General features: G+C 39.5%; 1 protein-coding gene across 15 annotated transcripts in view; it reads left to right on the forward strand.

Annotated features, from left to right (window-relative positions):
- Positions 1-20,501, forward strand: part of EMSY (EMSY transcriptional repressor, BRCA2 interacting) — a 42,724-nt gene extending 22,223 nt beyond the window's left edge. For 2 of the 15 annotated variants that reach the window (XM_051608650.1, XM_051608659.1), the window contains 12 exons: positions 459-608; positions 2,294-2,467; positions 4,657-4,793; positions 6,317-6,490; positions 7,409-7,607; positions 8,843-9,010; positions 9,269-9,427; positions 10,879-10,938; positions 11,957-12,111; positions 13,465-14,028; positions 14,958-15,470; positions 16,990-18,472. In XM_051608650.1, the coding sequence (XP_051464610.1) occupies positions 459-608; positions 2,294-2,467; positions 4,657-4,793; positions 6,317-6,490; positions 7,409-7,607; positions 8,843-9,010; positions 9,269-9,427; positions 10,879-10,938; positions 11,957-12,111; positions 13,465-14,028; positions 14,958-15,470; positions 16,990-17,184 (2,648 nt within the window). In that variant the 3' untranslated portion in view covers positions 17,185-18,472. Of the gene's footprint in view, positions 1-458; positions 609-2,293; positions 2,468-4,656; positions 4,794-6,316; positions 6,491-7,408; positions 7,608-8,842; positions 9,011-9,268; positions 9,428-10,878; positions 10,939-11,956; positions 12,112-13,464; positions 14,029-14,957; positions 15,471-16,989; positions 18,473-20,313 lie in introns of those variants that run through there. The other 13 variants (XM_051608655.1, XM_051608665.1, XM_051608652.1 and 10 more) reach the window with 12 other exon arrangements.
- Positions 20,502-20,743: the final 242 nt, after the last annotated feature.

Raw genomic sequence — 20,743 nt, forward strand, 5'->3', positions numbered from 1 at the left:
TGGATGAAATTCAGCTAAGCTAGTTCAGACACATTAGAATGTACAGACTAAATTAATGAACAACTCTTTCACTTTTAGATGGTTCTCTGTAGATGAACCAATTCAGTATTGGTTGTAACCTGTTGGTTCCTGGGAAATGTTCTATTTTTTTATTTTAATCATGGACTAGAAAAAGTTAAAAATCACTACAACAAATCAATGATGGGATGAAATCCCATGCCTCAGTGGGAATGAGTAGTAATTGAAACAGGCACATGAAAGACAAAGATTTTGTCTGTCTTGTTATTTACTAAAGAAAACAAAAAAACTAAAACAATTATTTTCAGGATCAAGAATACATGGGCTCAGAATTAGAAGCCTTGTGAGGCTACTTGCCCACTAGGGCTTGGTCTGAGAAAGCATTTCAGAAAGTAACTTTTCGTGCCTGTATTTTAACAGTGACCTTTCTCCTTTCCTAGGTGTTAAAATAATCACTCAACAGGTGCAGCCCAGTAAAATCCTTCCCAAACCAGTTACAGCGACCTTGCCCAGCAGTAGCAATTCACCTATTATGGTGGTTAGCAGTAATGGGACTATCATGACAACTAAACTGGTCACTACTCCCACTGGTAAGTTATGGCTCTGAGAAGGGAAGGGAGGGTAAACCCAGAAATACAGCTTTATTAGGGTAAAAAAAAGAAGCAGCAGCACTTCTGTCTTGTGAACACTGAGCACAACAGCACATTAACAGTCCTGTTGATATTTATTCTGGATTAGGATTTTTGCACTAAGTGTTCCTTTATTCCTTTTACAGTCTTTTTGAATTATTCCACAAAAATGTGATCATTCCTTCTCCACTGGGTTTATTTTAAAGGAAGTTTTCTTGCAACTGATACTTTGCACTTCTGTAGCACCTTATATTAGATGATTTACATTAATTTAACTTCTTAGGTACTTCAAGCATTCAGGTCAGCATCATTCTTTTTTTACTTAATTGGGCTTTAAAAGACAGGTGACTTGCTCATAGTCCTGCAGTGAACTTGTAAAAAGGCCAGTAAATTGAATTTTCAACTCCCAGTGTTTTTCTTGGGATCTAATTGTATTTGTGTTTCCTTAATCATTAAAAATCAGAAATAATGCAGCCTGTTCAGATGGTAAACTTGTATGAGAAAGACTTGAAAGGCAGTTTTATCCTAGCTTTCAGAAGACTTACTTCTTGAATTTTTAACGTGGCTTGGGAATATTAGCATAAACTAATGGTTATTTCTCCTTTTAGTTTTTGAAGTACTTCACAAAAGACATCCTGAAGTACATAAAATATCTAGCAGTTTTGCAGTTTGTTAAATTTGTAAAACCTGTATTGGGCTCTTTTGGTTTTGAACACACGACTTGCTTGTCATAACAAACTGGTTTGCTCTGTGATCTTTAGCAATTATGGTCTGCAGTGCACTATCTGCAGCAGTACAAGCAGAATGGAATTAGTGTTTGTGTAGCTGTTGTGTTATTGTTTTGAGTAAGTTTATTTTGTGGAATCAGTTCTGTTTCCATTCTGAGAAGGAGTAGGTAGGAAAAAGCAGCATTTATAGTATGTCAGGATGTTTCTTTTGTACTGCTAAATCTATGAAAGTGGGTGATCATTGTAAATGATATTTTTCTCTCAGAGTGATATTTAGACCAGTTATTGGGAGTGTTCTTTATAAACAGTTTGTCATACAGGAGAGGTGAGAGTATGTGTGTCTTCCAGGAGAGCAAGGGGTCAGTTCTGGTAGTGTCATCATGCCTCAGAATCAAATGTCTTGGGCATCTGAGGGAGCAAGTGGCAAACATACAGGCAGAATCTAAAAATCTATTGAAAATTAAAATCTTAGGCACAAGGATGTGAATTAAAGTACAGCAGTTATGGACCATTTGATAAAATACTTCAGAAAACTCTTGCATTAAATTGAAGTCAGCATACAGGTGGTGAGACCCTGGCCCAGGTTGCCCAGGGAGGCTGTGGCTGCCCCATCCCTGGCAGTGTTGAAGGGCAGGTTTGATGGGGCTTGGAGCAGCCTGGGCTGGTGGGAGGTGTCCCTGCCCATGCAGGGGGGTTGGAACTAATTGATCTTTTAAGTCCTTTTCAACTCCAACCATTCTATGATGATATACTTGATTTTTGCTCTGCTAAGAATTGCGGTGGGTGGTAAAAAATTGCAGTGTGGGGCTTCTGAATAAAGTCTGAAGCTTTTCTTCTAAACTGACTTAATTTTTCCACAAGTACTAGTTAGAGGATCATGTTCTAACAGCAAACTTTCTTGTTCTCTCTTTAAAACAGGAACCCAAGCAACGTATACACGACCAGCAGTGAGCCCCTCGATAGGGGCTCGGGTGGCTGGAACTCCAGGGGCTGCTACTTATGTGAAAACTACAAGTGGTAGCATCATCACTGTAGTACCAAAATCACTGGCTACTCTGGGAGGGAAGATTATCAGCAGTAATATTGTTTCTGGTAGGCACATGCATACTTTCGATATTAAGACTTTTTTCAAAAGCAACTTTAGGCTTGCTCTGTTTAGGGCTTTTCTGTGGGTTACATGCTTAATGTATGTATAGGATCTTGATTGGCGAAGAAGTTAATTCAGAAGAAAAATAGCAAGTGAAGAAGAAAATAATGGGTAGAAGTTATGGACATAAAGTGTTCTTAAGGATTGCAGTAGTTCTTGTGTTTCCTCCAGAAGGAAACATCTCATTTGAGGGAAGTCTGGGAGGAAAAGAGAAACATAGAGGAGGACAGCTATTCTATTGTCCTCTGTCCTCTGTTAGAGGGCAGAATGATCAGAAAACTCTATTAGCCCCAATTTAAAGCATTTTATAGTCTGGATGTTGCCCTTTTCTATTCCACTGCGTGTCCAAGGAACCAGAATAAAAATTAACTGTGCATGTTAAATTCAGCTGTGCAGTCTCCACCTTATCTTGTTCTTCTCTTTGTGTCAGCCTGTCTTTCCCTTACCCATGTTCTAACTTCAGTTTTTCCTCCCAGCCTTGTGCAGACTCTGCTGCTTATCTTTGTTAGTCTCCTGACCAGCCTTCCTCTTGGCCAGTATAGACTCTAAATACAGGGTCTCTTTGGGGCCAGGACCAAGCACACTCACACCAGTGACATTTTCTCACTGTCTGTTTTGGACTGGAACATTGCTGATGCAGAGAAGTTCTGCTGCATTTCTCAGCCAGGTGCACATGTGCAGCCAGTTCTGCTGGGTCTGTCCATCCTGTCTAGCAGTATCTTTAAATGACTTGAAGGTCCTGTTATTGGCACTTAGGAAAGACCTGATGTGGCACCAGTCAGCTCCTGTCAAGTGGAAGCTGCTGCACATGCTACCCAGTGAACGTGCTGTGGGATGGTGTTTGCTAGAGGTGCCTCAGTTTTTCAGACCCTGGTTTCTGTAAAATGTTACTTAGGGCTATAGCTTCCTTAAGAACAACTTTTACAGCCTGTTGTGGTTATGATGAGTTCTAGATCTACTAGTGAGTTTATACACAAGTACAAGTATTATTCTTCTGAGCACCAGCTTATGCAGGGAAACCCTTGGCTGGTCTTGATAAGGAAAATAACAATTATAATGAAATAAGTTTGGAAAGAATGCCTGCTTTTTTGTTGTTTTTGGGGGGGGATTTTTTTGTTTGGTGTTTCTTTATTTTTGGTTTTTGGGGTTTTACTAAGGGAGCAGCCTTTAGGTGCCTCTGAAATCACTAGAATGAAGTAAATCATGATCTCTCCTTTCCCAGAATTAATAGAATTATTAATATGAAATACCTAGTGAAGTAACTGCAGGAGTGACTAATGGGTAGAAAATAGAGAGAGAGATCCTGGGGTTTGCAGCTCTGCTGTGACTGAGTGGTACTTTTTTCAAGGAGAAAGTGGAAGGTGTGATAAAAAGCTGATTAGATATTGAAATAGCAGGCTGATAACATTGATGTCTTACATATTGGTCTATGTACTCTTGTGGAGATTGTGGAGGGTTAACTAGAATTACCTGTCAGTTCAGGTAAATAAAAACCTGATACAAGGAATGGAACTAATGAAACCCTGAGAGAGGACCAGAAAAAAGCCAATACATGTCTTAAGGAAAAAAAAAGACTCCCTCCACATACTTCTAAACTTAACATTCAAGAACTGATTTTAAAACAATAGCATATTTTTCTTTTTTTTCTTTCTTTCAACCCACTACTTATCACTTGTTTTACAACAGTTCAGTGCCAGAAAGAGCTGGTATTTCTCTTGACTAGATATGCATTCTTGGTATGTGGATTCTTCTACAGAGGTTACCTGTAGAAGAATACTTGTCTGTGCAAACATAGGACCTTGAGTTGAGAATTAGTGGTGTCCTCATTCCCCCTTAATTCTATCCCTTGAGAAGTTTGACATGTTAGCCTGAGAAATCCTTTGTTAGTCTGCTCTGTAGCTTGTGAGAAAGGTCTGACTGGCCTGGTACAGAATAAATTACTCTGTCCTGGTTCTGCCTGTTTGTACTGTAGGTGAAATATCTGTAGAGTGGGCATCTAATCTTTATATGTTGAGTTGGGTGACAAATTCCCTTTCCAAATACAATGATTCCTATATAACTCACCAGCTTCTGTAACAGAGAGAAATGTACAAGTGATAAACTGTACATTACTTCTTTTCCCACCAAAATGTAGGAACTACAACCAAAATCACTACCATTCCAATGACATCCAAACCCAATGTGATTGTTGTGCAAAAGACTACTGGAAAAGGAACTACAATTCAAGGGCTTCCAGGCAAAAATGTTGTCACAACGCTGTTGAATGCTGGGGTAAGTGTTTTAAGTCTCAAATCAATAGCCAAGTGACAGGCTGCCTGGTGGCTTCTGCATTCATTCTGCTCAAGTCCCTGTTAAAAGCAAAAAGTGCATGAGCTTCTTAACAGATTCAGCATGCTTTGTTGCCAAGGATGTTTGAAAAGCAAGTACGTTTTGCAGGATATGAATGGTGCTTAAAACAAGCTGAGAATGTTCTCATAATTAAAGGAAAACAAAAACTTTTGAGCTTGCCCTTTTTCCAGTGGGGTTTGTAATCCTAAAGGTATTAAGTAGAAGAAAATTACTAGAATCTTACTTTCTTTGTGCTGAGAACCCACAGTCCTGTGTGATAAACTTGCATTTCCAACTGTTTTATCTTTTGGATGTAAAGGGCAGAAATAAAGTGGCCCTTGATAGTAAAGGTACCACCAGCTTTCAATTTCTGTGGTGTGTAGTATCCTGTACCTGAGTGTTGTGTAGTGTTCAGTTCTTTTTTGGATAATCTGACATGTACTAAAAGCAGAGTTTCCAGCTTCAACCAGGTTTATCTGGAAGTGCTAGTAACTAAAAGCTATGAATGGAACTGTGAGATTTAGTGCATTAATCGTGTAATCTTTAAATGTCTACTTGAATAGCAGAGCTGAGTACAGAGGGGTTTCTTTAAGCCCTTTAGGATATTATTTGTGAAGATTTTGAACTTTCCCAGTTTATAAAACTTTAAGCTGTATCTTCACAGAAGTGGAAATCTCTTTGTTACACAGTAGGAACCACCAGTGTGTGGTGATTTATCTGAAACAAGCATGATTCTTGGGATTTCCAGCTACTTGATGGGAATTGGTAGGAATACTGGGAGACCTAGCAACTAATGTTGTTCCTCATCTGGATTCATGCTGTGCAGAGCTGAAGAAAAACATTCTCAATGTCTTTGTTCTTCTTAAGCTATGAGGAGTCTAGTCATACATCCACACTATTCCAAAGTCAAGTGTTTCCTGTGAAACAGCTGTGAACCCACGGGGTTTTTTTTTAATAAACAAACTTTTAGTTTAACAAAAAATGTCCACACATAAGGAATGTCTTGATCATGAGGACAATACAAAGATCTGTGTTTAAATAATTTCTTGTTAGAATCTCAGTTCAGGTTTTGTAGATGTCTTGCCAAAGTTAGTGTTAGCAGAAGTAAGGTTTTAAAAAAACGTTTTTGAAGGATTTGAGGAAAGTTCTAACTTACATGAGTTCTTGGAAGCAACTTGTAAAAACTTACCAGTGTCTTTTTAGTTACTCTTTTTGGTTCGCCCCTTCATAGCAGTTTAAAAGGTAAAGAAATGGAAAAGGGGATTTTGGTAGTTTTTCCATTCAGAGCCATGGGGCTTTTTGTTCTTGGTCTTTGAATGTTTTTTGTATCAAATAAATCTAGTTGCAGCAGCAGCAAGTTGATTTCATGGTACACACACTCACCTATAACTGTGTATTTTTTTAGAGAAGTGGGTCTCTCTGAAGAATTTCACTAAGTTAACTTGTAAACTTTGACTTCTCTACAGGGGGAGAAAACAATTCAGGCAGTGCCAGCAGGAGCAAAACCTGCTATCATCACTGCCACAAGACCCATCACAAAAATGATTGTTACACAGCCAAAAGGAATAGGGTCCACGGTCCAGCCAGCCACCAAAATCATCCCAACTAAAATTGTTTATGGTCAGCAAGGGAAAACGCAGGTACAGTGAGGACCCATTTCTGTCTTAACATGTACCCCTAAATTTTCATGGGAAGTAAATAAGTTTTCACTGTGTTGCCACATTTGTTGCAGGATTAATGTGTGTTTATGGGAAATGAGACTTAGGGGTGTAATTAGGTGGTCTTGATACTGTTTTCTCGAGAACAGTGTTTGCATGTTAGCAGTTTCTGGAGGCCTAGAGCAAGCCTAAAGGATTTATGAAGCCTTTTGCATAGCTGAAACTGTCTGGTCATGGCTCTAGGTGCCTGTTTAAGTCTTACAGCTAATGGCTAGATGCTGAGGGATAAAGATGCAGAGTATGGACAAAGGTCATCCATCAAATGTGATAGTTTGATTGAAGTTCTTTTCTAGTTAATGTATGTTCAGGTTGTCCCTGCAACCTTGTGTAATTGGTGGGCTTGTATGCAGAGAATCTGGCTTATTTCTGGACACTCAGTTTGAGCTTTTTCTCTGGTTGCACTTACTATTTAAAATAACTGAACTATTAACAGGTGTAATGTTTTGCATGTCTTGATGATTCAAGACTATATTTATTGTGGGCTGCAGAAGAGAGGTGCTTGTCCTTACAAGTGCAGTGCATGTTCCAGCTCACTTGTTTAGCTGTCTCTTGTCACACCATAGTTGTTTCCAGCCCTGAATGACTGCTTAGTGGTTTATTGTGTTAAGTACTCCAAATTACTGAGCAAGAAGTACATTCTTGTGAATTGCCATTTATTTGGCCTTTGTGGTTTTAATAATCAAGAGCTGCTGAATTTACAGGTAGATTTTTTTCAGTAAATTATTAATATTATGTAGGTCTTTTACACTGATATATTTGTGTGGCATCCTGTGCTCTGATTGCTCAGATCATCTTTCCTTGAGTGCTCTTAATATACACAAAATTTGTCTTCCTAATTAGGTTCTCATAAAACCAAAGCCAGTGACGTTTCAAGCAACAGTTGTGAGTGAACAAACCAGGCAGTTGGTGACTGAAACGTTACAACAGGCATCAAGGGTAGCAGAGACAGGAAACTCATCTCTCCCAGAAGTCAAAGAAGAACCACAAACCTACACTGAGAGCAGCTCTTCCTCTACAGAGTCCTCCCAGAGTTCCCAAGGTGTGTATTAGTGTCACATAAAATACAGATGAACTCTCTCAGGCATGCTGGCTGGTTTCATGACTCACTGTGTCTCCTTTTAGCACAGGTTTTCACCCAACCTGCTAGCAAGCAGTGAGTGTCTGTTCTCTTCCTTTATAGCTTTATTTATCTTTAATGAGCTATTTACTGTATGCCTCCATTTCCTATGTGAGAAATGAGCACTGGGACAGGCTGCCCAAAGAGGTTGTGGAGTCTTCTTCTCTGGAGACTTTCAAGACCCATCTGGACATGTTCCTGTGTGACCTGCCCTGGGTGTTCCTGCTGCAGCAGGGGGGTTGGACTTGATGATCTTCAGAGGTCTCTTCAACCCCTGTAATTCTGCCATTCTGTGAAATGGAGATAATGGTTTCTTGCTGTGCTCTGACTTCCTGTAACAATGCTTGTGACCTGCCTGTTCCCTCTTTTTGGGGAGTCTGCCAGAGCTGAGCAGAGTAGCAGCTTCTTTTGGCAGCCCTTGTTCTGCCACACTCTTTCCTCAGTGTATTGAAGTGTCTCTCCACTGCATGACTGGAAGCTCTCGTGTGATCAGCAATCATTTTGGTCCTTTTATAGGCACATATATGTGCATCAGGACATGCAATCCTGATGGGAGTGCTGCCATGACTTCCAGCCATGGTACAGATGGAGCTGCTCTTATGTGGTATAGGAGGATAAATAATAGGGCATAAATAACACCCAGCTGTTGGTCAGGAGTGACCATAGGGTGTTATCACTGCATTAAATAAAAGCAAGTGTCTCTTAGGGAAACATGTACTTACGTGCATTCCAGCCACCTTTTCTGTATTGTTCTGCAGCTGTTGGTCTGTAGTATAATTTTAAGTATTTTTGAAGAACTTGTGAACTGATAAAACCTTATGAAAAAGAGTTCAGTCCAAGGGATATTCAGCATACAAAGAACCTGCTCAAGTTTGATTGCTCACAACAAAGCTTTTACAAAAAACTGAGGTACAGGCTTTTTTTCTCTGGAAACTGTTTATAACACTAAGTGTTTTATTTCAAGAGTCACTTGTAATAAAAACTGAAGTGTTGCAGAATGTGTATGTGTCTTTGGCAGTGTTCAAAACACTAATGGATAATGAGTAACCTGGTACAATTTTGAACTGTAACCCTGACTTAAAGCAAGAAGTTGGACAAGAGACTTCTGACCTAGAATAGTTCTGTAATGACTTGATGTGCCTTTGTTCTTTTGGAAGCAGATTCTCAGCCTGTAGTTCATGTGATTGCTTCAAGAAGTCAAGACTGGTCAGAACAAGAAATTGCTGTGGACACAAGCCCTACGATAATTTACCAGGATGTATCCAGTGAATCTCAGTCAGCTACTTCCACCATAAAAGCTTTGCTGGAACTTCAGCAGACAACAGGTGTGAAAACCCATGCAGTTGTTTAGTATAACTCCAAAGCTTATTGCTTGCTTAAGCAGCAAGTTTGTGAGAAGTTTTCTAATTGAAAAGCACTTACCTTGAATCACCTTGATTCCTTTCTTCTTATCCTACCACAGTTTGAACCTCTTACACAGTTTTTACTGTTTAATTCAACTTTTGCATTTATATTGGAGGTTTATGTTATTACGGAGGTTTATATGTTGGAGGTTTATTTTATGTTTTTCTTCTCTTCTAAAGCAGTGAAGGAAAAGTTAGAATCAAAGCCAAGGCAGCCAACCATTGACTTGAGCCAAATGGCTGTCCCAATCCAGATGACCCAGGAAAAGAGGCATTCTCCAGAAAGTCCTTCAATTGCTGTAGTAGAGTCGGAATTAGTTGCTGAATATATCACAACTGGTAAGTAGAAAATGAAGTTACAGAAACTGTGTATTTTTTTTTTTTATTTGTATTGAGAGGCCTCAAGACTTTTCAGTTAGTTCAGCCCATATCTGCAAAATCTTTCTTGCTGAAAGAACCAGACCAAGTGGGTTTTTTATGCCAGGTGTGCAGTTAGCAGGCTAATGTAGTCCCCCGTTTTTTTTGTTTGCTAGAAGGTTTTGAACTGATACATTTGCACTCTTCAAACAAGTTACTAAAATTGGAATCATAGTTGGGATTAAGTACTTAGCTTTTTAAACTGTTGACTCCTCTTATCTGGTGGTCCATTTTGTAGAAGTCCTTGACTGCTCTGTCTGATGCTCCCTGCTATCCCAGAACACTAGGTGTGAGCCACTTCACATTCATACGTGAGAGGATCAAATTACCTGATTTCCATTTTAATTTCTTACCTCCACATTACTGATCTCCCTTCTTTATTTGGAAAATGAAGTGTGTTGAAAATCCACGTTGGAAAAGAGGAACAAAACTTGATTATATTAAAATGTATAAGTATATATATTTTTTTTCAGTGTTAACGTTTCTCATCTGATATTTTGATTTTTCACTTGCCTGCTCTATACCTCCTCCCCTCACTTCCATCCCTTGTATGGTCTAAATTTAAGTTAGGGATGTTATTGTTGCTCTTTTAAATAACACACTTACTGTATCTGGCTTCAATTTTGAATGTTTAAATCGTGCTCCCTTGGATCTCTTGTAAAACAAACTCAAAAGTACAATAAACAGTGTTAAAGTGATCTCGAATTAACAGTCAGTTATCTTCCCTGACTCCTGTGCATGGAGCTTCTAGTCAAGGTTCCACATTTTGCTGGGACATGCTGGAAGAGCTGATGTAAAATAGGGCCCTTAAGTGGATGATTGAGGGTAGGAAGGCACTGGAACAGGTTGCCCAGGGAGGTTGTGGCTGCCCCCTCCCTGGAAGTGTTGAAGGGCAGGTTGGATGAGGCTTGTGCAGCCTGGTCTGGTGGAGGTGTCCCTGCCCATGCAAGGGGGTTGGAACCTGATGATCTTTAAGGTCCCTTCCAGCCTTCACCATCCTAGGATTCTGAAGCAGCAGTTTCAGCTACAGCACAAAACTATCGTTATTTTGCTCTTAGATTTTTGCCCTTCCCCCAGTTTCTCTGATCACTGCTAAGGAATGCAGGTAATTGAGGGGCTTTTTTTGTGTTGTTTTTTTTTTTTTGTGCTTTTCAGGATTCATCAGTAATCCACATAGCTATATTTTCTGCTAAAATTAAGTAGTAAAATAGTAAAGAGTCTATAACCTGTTGTGAAATTTCCAGTGTGCACCTAGACCAAAGGATTAGGCCCACTTGAATGCGTGTGGGAGCTGGGATCCAGCACGTGCTTCCTCACGAGATGAAGGGAGCAGTTCACACATCTTAGTGTCACCATTTTTTGTCTGTCTGCAGACTCAGGAAGACAACACTGTATTGGTTCACATTCGGAAGAATATCTACACAACCATATAGGTTAGAAACTTTATTTTTAAATGGAATTTTCAATTATGCAGGAACTGTTGGGGGATATCCATAATGGATCTGGCACAGCACGCAGGCCAGTACTGATATAGCCCAACTCCTTTCTTGGAGTGGGAAAGTAAAATTATCATATTAACTCAAAGTATGACCTTTCTTTTAACTTGCAGGAAGGTCACTAGAAAATTTTTCAGTAATGTTACAGCTGAGTTGAAACTTTGCTTGTTCTCCTTCAGTTATTAACGATTTTGTAAGTAAAAAGTTAATTAAAGCAAATATTAACCATCTTAGTATGGACAGGCATAAAGTAATATGGATTCATGTCTTAGCAGTGACTGCAATATAGAATGCTTTGAGGGTTTTTTAATCAGAATAAACCCACTATTTAATTACAGAGCCATCACCATAGCTTCATGACTCATGCTGGTACTGTTCTAAAACGTGATGTAGACCCATAACAAGGTCTGCATTTTTTGGTCTGTGTTTTCTGATCAACCTCACTTGCTTTCATAATACCCAAACATTTTCTACTTGATGATCTTTCAAATTTAGCCAATAGTCTGGAGAGGATTCCTTGCAGTTTATCACTGGTAGAAATTCAGTGAGCAGGGCTTGCTGTTCTTAATTGCAGTCAATTGTGCAGATGCTTTTAACACAGAGTAACATGTGCTGTACAGTATTATGCTGGTGCTGTACAAAGAACCCAGCTAAAAACTGAATATAAATTCTGCTTGCGAAGTTGGTGTGTTGGGAGAAGGAGGCCAGAGGAGGTTTGGACCAAGCATGATTATTTAGGAAACTCAGAAAAAAGCAAAACCCCTGAGTTGCTACTTCAAGAGGCTTCTCAGAATAGATCTCCACTTTGAGGTAGAAGCTGGCATACAGTCAAAGACGTTTCTCGTACTCAGATCTTTATTTCACTCATATACGATTTCATTTGAAACTGCCAAGTGAATAGTTGAAGGTATTGCAGTTTGTTCTGGAGAAGTTCCACTGACCTCTTTGCTTTCAGTCAGTCATAGGTCCCAGCCCCACCAGCAGTCATCTCAGCCCCAGAGGACTCTGCTGCAGCACGTGGCTCAGTCGCAGACAGCAACACAGACTTCAGTCGTGGTGAAATCTATCCCTGCATCCTCCACAGGCTCCATTACCCATATCATGCAGCAGGTTGTACCCTTTCTTTTCCCAAACAGTCTATAAACAGTAGTGAGTGATATGAATTATACAGGACCAGGGCATGCTCTGAATGAATGTATCATGTTGCTGCCACTGAAATCACTAAGTGTCAGGGCAAGTGAATAACTGAAATTCAGTACTGCCTGTTTTGATGGAGGGATAAAAGGGAAGCAGTTAATGACATTACTCAAGACTGTTAAGTAAGAGGTATTAACAGCCACTGTGGAAAAGATAGTGCTTCCTAGATGAGTTCTTCCTATCTGTATGTCATCTCTTCAACAGCAGCAAGCTACTTTCTTCTGTGTGTTTTATTGCCAGGGCTTAGGCTGCTTAGATTACATTGATATTAGCATAGGGGGAAGAGGGATGAAGCAAAATCTTGGCCAGTACACAGAGCACACACTGTATTTTTCTTTTGAGGGCTTTAGTTTGTGAATAGGCAAACCTCTGAATCTTACTTTTGTAAGATCATATTTAAACCAGAGGTGTGAGGATCCCAAGCACTTCAAACAAATGAGCATAGCTTATAGGGGAATCTTACTGAAGCCACTTTGATGCCTTTTTTCAAGACCTGCTCAAATCTGCAGTACTTTAACTTGTAGGAACTTCAGCTGTGGACCAGGACAGTGCTGTGTTAGGCTTATAAACCTGCTTCAGGAAGTGTATTTTCACCAATGTTTGAATAGGCTGCTTCATCTTGCTAAACATTTATTAATACTGTGGCATACAAGGCATATTAAGGTAGATTTCTTGCTCCCTCAAATCCCTCAAAAAAAAAAAAATAAAAAATCAGTGTTTGTGCAATGCCCAAGAAAAACTGCAGTAAAATTTTGAGGAAGAAAGGCAAAGAAGGGATCTCTGCTGAAATAGGGTAGACTGTAATAAAGGGAGCTGCAGGAGGAATAATGGAGGAGTGACTAGACTCTCAGGAGTCAGAATGATTGAATTTATAGTGCAGAGAGGCTCTGGCTTTAATGAAGAGCTACTGGTTCAACCACCTGCTTAATCCCTGCTGCTTTATGTCCATGCCATGGAACCTTAGGGGCTTTGAACCTTAAGCTGACACACAAGGGCTGCATAGTCTCCACTGAGGATTAGTTTTGCACTTAATGTTTACATGTAGAGATACACTACGTAGACACACAGGATAAAAATAGGTATTGATTGCTTATATATTGTGAAAATCTATTTAAGAGTATGTTTTTATACATGAATTGGGAGTTTGTAATGGTAAAATAAGTTGAAGTAGTCCAGTTGAAACATTAACATTTAATTTTAGGTGATATATTCTTACCATTTATATTTCTCTTTACTAACTTGCTCTAACTTCTTATTCTTATTAAGGCCTTAAGCAGTCACACTGCATTTACCAAACACAGTGAACAACTTGGAACTGAGGAAGGAGAAGTGGAAGAGATGGACACCTTAGATCCTCAGACCGGCCTGTTTTACAGATCTGCCCTGACACAATCACAGGCACAAAAACAGCAAAAACTGAGTCAACCACAGCTGGAACAGACTCAACTGCAAGTGAAAACTCTGCAGTGTTTCCAGACCAAGCAGAAGCAGACAATCCACCTGCAGGCCGATCAAATCCAGCACAAACTCCCACAAATGCCCCAGCTTTCTATAAGGCATCAAAAGCTAACCCCCCTGCAGCAAGAGCAAGCACAGACCAAACCAGATGCACAGCACCCCCCCCACCACATGGTGGCCAAAGAAAGGCAACTCCCTACCTTAGTGGCCCAGCCACAGCAAACTGTAGTACAGGTGCTTGCAGTAAAAACCACGCAGCAGCTGCCCAAACTGCAACAGGCACCAACGGCACAAAAAATCTACGTGCAACCCCAACCCCCCCAGAGTCAAATGCAGCTACCTGCCTCTTCAGAGAAACAGCCAGCAAGCCAGGTAACGGAATATTGATAGCATGCAAAATTGCTGTTCAAGGAAAAAAAAAACAACACACCAAAACACCAACACAAATCAAAACACCAACCCTGTCGCTGTAGCAGTGTTTTGTCCTGGCAAGAGAGAAAACTCCTCATTCCGCTGGTATTAATTACCCCATCAGAAGGTTGACACTAGGAAAGAGAAGCACATGTTCTAGGGGAAAAAAAAAGATGATAATAATAATCCATAGAGCTCACAAACGTGTTTTGTTGGACAGTTTTTATGAATTTCTGCCACCACTGGTGCATGGAATTTGTCCCTAATTATTTTCTTTTAATTTTTTAGATATGACACGTTACTACTTTCCATTCCAAAAGTAGCACTTTTTATTTCTGTGGAAATAAAGATGGATACACTGCAGTCTTCTAAGGCTCTCCATTGCACGTCTTCCTTTGTAGTTTACATCTTCCTGAAGTTACAGGAGTAATTTAATTTTCCTCTGGAGAGGAAAATGTAAAGACTGAGGCAAGTGGAAAAAAAAAATATAAAAATAATCGTGTTTAACTCCAGAAAAGTACAGTTAAATTTTTTTTGGCCTTCTACAGGAATATGTATAAATCAAAAAGGTTTAACAAAACATCACATGGGGATGTAAATCCCAAAGGAAAACGAGGCTGCTGTGGTGTTATTACTGCTACAATCCTTATCTAGCAGCCTAAAAAGCTGCTTTTCCCCAGGCTTCAATTAACTGTTACCATATAATTGCTAATTCCTTTGTTAAAACACTGAGTTTCAACTGTCTTCCTAATAGCAAGTATCTTGTTTGTGCCATACTGTCCTTGGAAATATTGATTAGATTTTTCAGTTAACAACAGCAAATAATAATAAATTAATTAATAACAATAATAATCTAGCTGTAACATGCACAACAAAAATTTGATTTTCAGGTGCAGCCTCCAATTATAACGCAAGGATCCAGTGTTACAAAGATAACTTTGGAGGGGCATCAGCCTCCTTCTGTTTCCAAGGTAGCAGGTGACAGTTCTGTGCCCAAACTGGCGTTGCCGGTTACCAGCCTGTTTCCCACGCAGGCACCCGCGAAGACAGCAGTAGCAGATATTTTGAGAGTGTCTATGGTGGAAGCTCAGAGTGACCCAAACGTAGGACACATGGTAGTGGAGCCCCCCAACAAGGCCATGTCCACTAGTAACCTGGCTAGCCAAGCAGAGTCGTCACCTTCTACCCAGGTGCCGAGGGTGACCGCGGTAGGGATGACGGCGACTTCCATCCCCCAGCAACAGACACGTGCAGAATCCACTTCAAGTCCTCCTGCTGTTGGCCCTACTTTAACAGAGAGGAAACTCGATGCACAAGGAATGCCTACAACAAACCAGTTCATACACATTCAGAATATATCACAAAAGAAAGTTGAAGAGAGTTCATCAGAAATTGTTATCCAGGTAAGAGAAGACCAGAGCGCATAAGGCAAAGGTTGAGCAGAGCAAACTGGTGTCTAATGTCATGATATCAGCTGAACAATTTTGGAGTGTTTTTGTTTTCCTTCCCCAGATTTTGGCTCTTAATTCTGCCCTTATGCTTGTAATGGATTGCAACTTCAAAGTGTATAATTGTTCTTAAATTGAGCTTGTTTCTCCAGCGCTGTATCGTTCCCTCGGTGTCTTTCTTTCTTGTTCTGTTAAGAAAACAAGCCAAGCTCATCTCATTTTACAAAGCACTTTTCTTTGAAATGCTTAAAAATGTGACCTTCAACACTTACTGTGGAACTATGATCTGGAGTTTTTTCAAAATGACTACTCGTGTTACCTCAGAGTATAAAATTAGTGCAAAAAATGAAGCAGTGGGGTTTTGCTTGCTGGGAAAGTTGAGCAAATAAGGTCTGGATTCAGAAGAAACCTTGTTAACTTTGTTTATAACCAGTTTTACCACTTCTGAGGTAAAATGACTATTGATCTTTAGCCTAAATGCTTTGAGCCATTGCATGACTTGACAATATTTTCATTGATTCTGCTGTCTTAAAGATGATATTTTATGTTGTAACACATGGTCAGAATGTTAACTTAGAAAGTATTTCAGTCACCCAAGGACTCATACTGGTGTAATATGAGTCTTTGTAGCCACGTTGGCCTGGAATTTGTTCACACAAATGATAGCCTGGATTGAAATGGTTTTGCTGTGTATCATATTTGTGCTACAGTGAAAATGCTTTTGACGTGGGACATAATTTATGTACAGAGCTTTGAAATCTTTTGTGCTACTTTGTAAAATCTTCGTTGCAGCCACTTTGCTTTTGCAGAAATCTTTTTTTACTCATTTTTAGGCCTCTTTTCCTTAAATAGGCAAAGGTATATTTTTATCTTACTGCAAGTCTGTATCTTTTGAGAATTTGTATTGTTTATGAGGTGCTATGACCTGTTTAAAAAATGAAATACTCCCCAGAATTTCAGTTGTATAAAGTTGCAGATTCAGTTTCTAGAGCCTATGGAAGTTTAAGCAGAAAGAAATGCCTTAGATCTCATTGTGTTTCCTTGGCCCCTGTGCAGCTCAGGGCAGGGCTGGAGCTTTTACTGTATTGTCCACAGAACTGCAGCTAGTCCTTGTATCTGGATGTCCTGTCTGAAAAAAAAGAAGCTGAGGCTGAAGAAAATACTATGTCTGCTTCTCATGGAATGACAGGTGGTGGGCATCCCTGGTTTAGCTGTTGGTTATGCTGTCACCGTGAAGATCCAAGGCTAAGATTAGTGCCTTAAGAGCAGGGTTATTCAAATTTTATCTTTCACAATCTGGTGAAAGGGAGCTTTGAAGCTTGAGCTAATGTAGTGTAACGTGCACGGGGCCTTAGCCAGGGAAGATTGCTCTTGGAAACTGAATGTTCCCTTTCCATGAGTACCTGCGCTTGCGCAGATGCCTTGACCTGTGAGAACTGTGAGTGTTAAAGCCTCAATCTTTCCTTTCTTTCAGACTCTCCCTCACTATTCCATCCCTTGTCACTCCAGCTCCAATGTGGTAGTGGAACCCAGCGGGCTCCTGGAGCTCAACAACTTCACCAGTCAGCGCCTCGACGATGAGGAGACGGCGATGGAGCAAGATGTGGACAGTAGCACTGAGGATGGCACTGAGCCCAGCCCCTCTCGAAGTTCTGCTGAACAATCCTAAGGAATTGGGACACTGGAGTGCACTTTAAAATATCTTGGGATTTTGAGTTATCCAAGATGCCCTTTGTATTGTGATGTCTTAGAGCACTTTGCCAATTAGAGTTGTTCATTGGACCCTTGAAGCATCAGTGTGTTTTAACAAGACGGGATTGCAAATGCTGCATCTTAAAAATGGTTCCAAAAAGGAAAAAGAAAAAAAAGATGTAGTTACTGAGATTTAGGAAACCTGTGACAGTGGAATGTACTCCTGATAAAAGCAAATCTGCAGCAAATCCTACAGCTCCTGCTATTGAAACCCTTGCCCAGATACTGAAAACAGCTTTCAGTGAAAAGGGATCATGACTTTGCTGTGTCTTTTTGTTAGCTGTTGAGCAAAACAGCATCTAAAAAAAAAAGAAAAAAGAAAAAAAAGAGAATGTTTAATAAATATTTGTATTTTTAAATAGCATGTGAGAGAAAAAAGTGTCTCTGACAGTGCTGGAAAAGCCCCAGGAATTTTGGAATTGGTTCGCTTTCTTGCACTTGTTCTCAGTTAAGATTTTTTTTCATAAGCCTAAAAATCTAGTTTGGTTGTTGTTTTGGTTTTTTTTAAATTCTCATTGGTGAATGTTTGGAAATAAGCAAAAATCACTTAACTGTTAGCAAAGTGGATTTGCTAGTGGGTTTTTGTTTTCATGCTTTACAAGTAGGGCAACTGTGTATGAGGCATTTCCGTGTGCCTTAAGCACGTGAAGTGCTCGTCTGCTCTAGTTAATCTTTGATTATTTATTTAAATATAAAATTTTAAGTGAGGCAAAGTTGTTTAAAAAGTTCCTGTGAAACAGGCAGGTGTGTAAATTCTAATACAAACAGGGTGGGGCGGGGGGGTGGAAGGTATTTTGCTATAAATCAGTTTTTCAAAATTGGGGATAAGTGGTTCAGCATCGTTGCGAGTTGAACCTTTGAATTTCAAAGTGAGCGAAGGCTTTTAAAACTGTTTTACTCTTACATGCTGTTTTTTTAAAAAAGTGACCATTTGGGGGGGAGTTTAAAAGCTGAAATCAGTATACAGTAGTAGGTTTCAGAAAATTAGCCTTATGACTTGGCTTGTTGAAGCAATACATTGGGTTTTTGTGATAATTACAAGCCGCAGAGAGGGGTTTGGGTTCAGATGGGATCAAAGAACCAGTGTGAATACATTCTGCTAATGAAGACAATACTTCCTTTTTTTTTTTTCCCAAATGTATATAAAAAAACCACGTTTTTAACTGTTTTGTATAGATTTCATTATAAATAACTAAGCATTTTAAGACTTTTGACATATCGTTTAATTGTATATACATCTATCAGCCTAACTGCCCACTTTTTGGTGCTGAAGTGCTACTGTAAGTAGATTTCATCCAAAGTCTAATACAGCTTTTTGGCGTCAGTCTTTTTTTTTTTTTAAGCTGTGATTTTACTGTTGATCTTGTACTTAAGATTAAATTCCAACTAGAGTAACTCAAAACTAAAAAATGCAACACCTAAGATGCCATTTTATCTCATCTTCAGTGTCCACCTGTGTAAGAACATGCAGTAACCCCTAGATGGTGCTGTTGTTTTTTCATCTAACCCTAATTATTTTATAAATTAAGTCCCTGTGACTTTCATACCCTTTTTAAATTTCCTTTCTATTTTCTTTTCCATCAGCTTTAGTTCCAAAATAATGAATAATGTAGTTAATTCCAGTGAAGGGTTCTGATAAATTCACCATGCGAATGCTGGAATAGTGGGTTAGGAAACAAATTATTTTTGCATTATCTTTATGTTGGAATAGGTATTGATTTGGTTTCTGCTGTACTTTGTGCTCAGGATGGAAGAGAATAATATCTATGGAGTGGAACACACCATATTTTTTTTTTCTCTAGTTAAAAAAACCAGCACAACCATCCAAGGTGGTTCAGGTTTTGATAGTTGTTTGGGAGCTTTTACTCTTGTTTTAGTGAAATGACAGTGACCAGCAAGAGTGACCAAGTTACAATCCCTGAAGTCCTGAAAGTTCCACATTTCTACAGAATGACAAAAAGCAATTTCATACAGATTTTCTTGCTGGTGGGACGGAAGAGTCTGGTCTGCTTTGCAGATACCAGGGTAAGGAATAGGCTGTAGTTTTCCATATGCAGTTCTGAAAATCCCAGGTCAGATGCCACACAGTTCCTCTGGCTTGTGTCAGTTTTCATTATCACCTGGGCTCTTGCAGTATTGTGAGTGTCCCTGGGATATCTAGGACTAAAAATACCACGAGGATATAAAGTAGAGCAAGATTTTTCTTAAGCACTTTTGCTCAAGAACTTTGCCTTAAATTATGGTCTAAGGTTTAGGTGAATGGATGTTCTCTCCAGCCAAAAAGCTATTCTAAGAAATGGCATAAGGTGAATTTGACACTTATTATTCTCCTGATGCATTAACTGTCGTGTTGAGTTTCTGGTCCAACTTACTCTGTTTTATGTAAGACTTTGTTTGCATCTTTAGTGATAACTTTACAGCAAAGGTGTGAACAACTACAGGGAACTATTTGACTGTTCCTTGAAGGTAGCAGGTCTCTTTAGTGTGGCTTTGAGAAGTAATTGTTTTCAGATTGGCAAACTGAAGCACGAGGTGGGGGTATCTAAGTTCATTTAAGAAACTTAGTAAAAGGACTTTTACAATAGGTGCATTAATTTGTGAAACTCCTCAATGCTTTCCCAAAGTGAGCTGAATTTTTTCAGTTTCTTTTTTTTTTAGTTTGTCTGTTCCAGCACTTCACCACAGAAATACCTTTAATAATAAGGAATATACAGGATGAGCTAAAATTTAGGGTGAATATGTTCTTTTCCCCCCCCCCATTTACTTGCCATTTGACAACATTCTTATTTTAAGAAGGCATGCTTGGAGTATTTGGCCTTCTCCCCTTTTTCATGAGCTCCAGGCAGCACTGCCTGGTTTTTGTCCTGCCCTGCAGATGTGGAGATTTTTCATACCTGCCCCTGGGATATTTATTTCATCCTGCTGCTGCCATATATCTGCTCCTCACAGCCTTATAAATAGCACTGAGCTGCTAAAAATAAAACATCAGTGTGCAAGGTAACATTTGCATATCCCTTCTCCCTAATAAGCCTCATCTTCCTTCCAGAAATGAATTTGATGTCCCTCCTTGGAATAGAAGAAAGGTGAGCTATGGTGATGATGATCTTTGATGCTAGGAATTAGCAGATAATTGGTTTGTAACTTAGCAGGAAGCTGTGGAAGAGTTGCAGAGCAAGTAAAACAGCTTTAAAGAGTCACTTTGAATTCAGCATTTTAACACACATTCTCTGGCACCGCAATAGTACATTAATTAATTAATTTATTTTTTTAAAAAAAGGATTCTAAGAAAGTGAGACCAAGTTAGAGGAACTCCTGAAGCAAGGGGAGAATCCTGTGTGCTGTAAAGATGTGTGCAGAGGATTGCACATTTTCTGAAAAGATTTAACCATCAGGGGAAAAGTATTTTCAGTCTGAGTCTCTCCCACTGACAAAATGAGCTTTTGGAGTTTTGGGGCAAACCAGAAGCTACTTGCAGT

Source organism: Apus apus, chromosome 1 (genome assembly GCF_020740795.1).
Source record: "Apus apus isolate bApuApu2 chromosome 1, bApuApu2.pri.cur, whole genome shotgun sequence".
NCBI lineage: Eukaryota > Metazoa > Chordata > Aves > Apodiformes > Apodidae > Apus > Apus apus.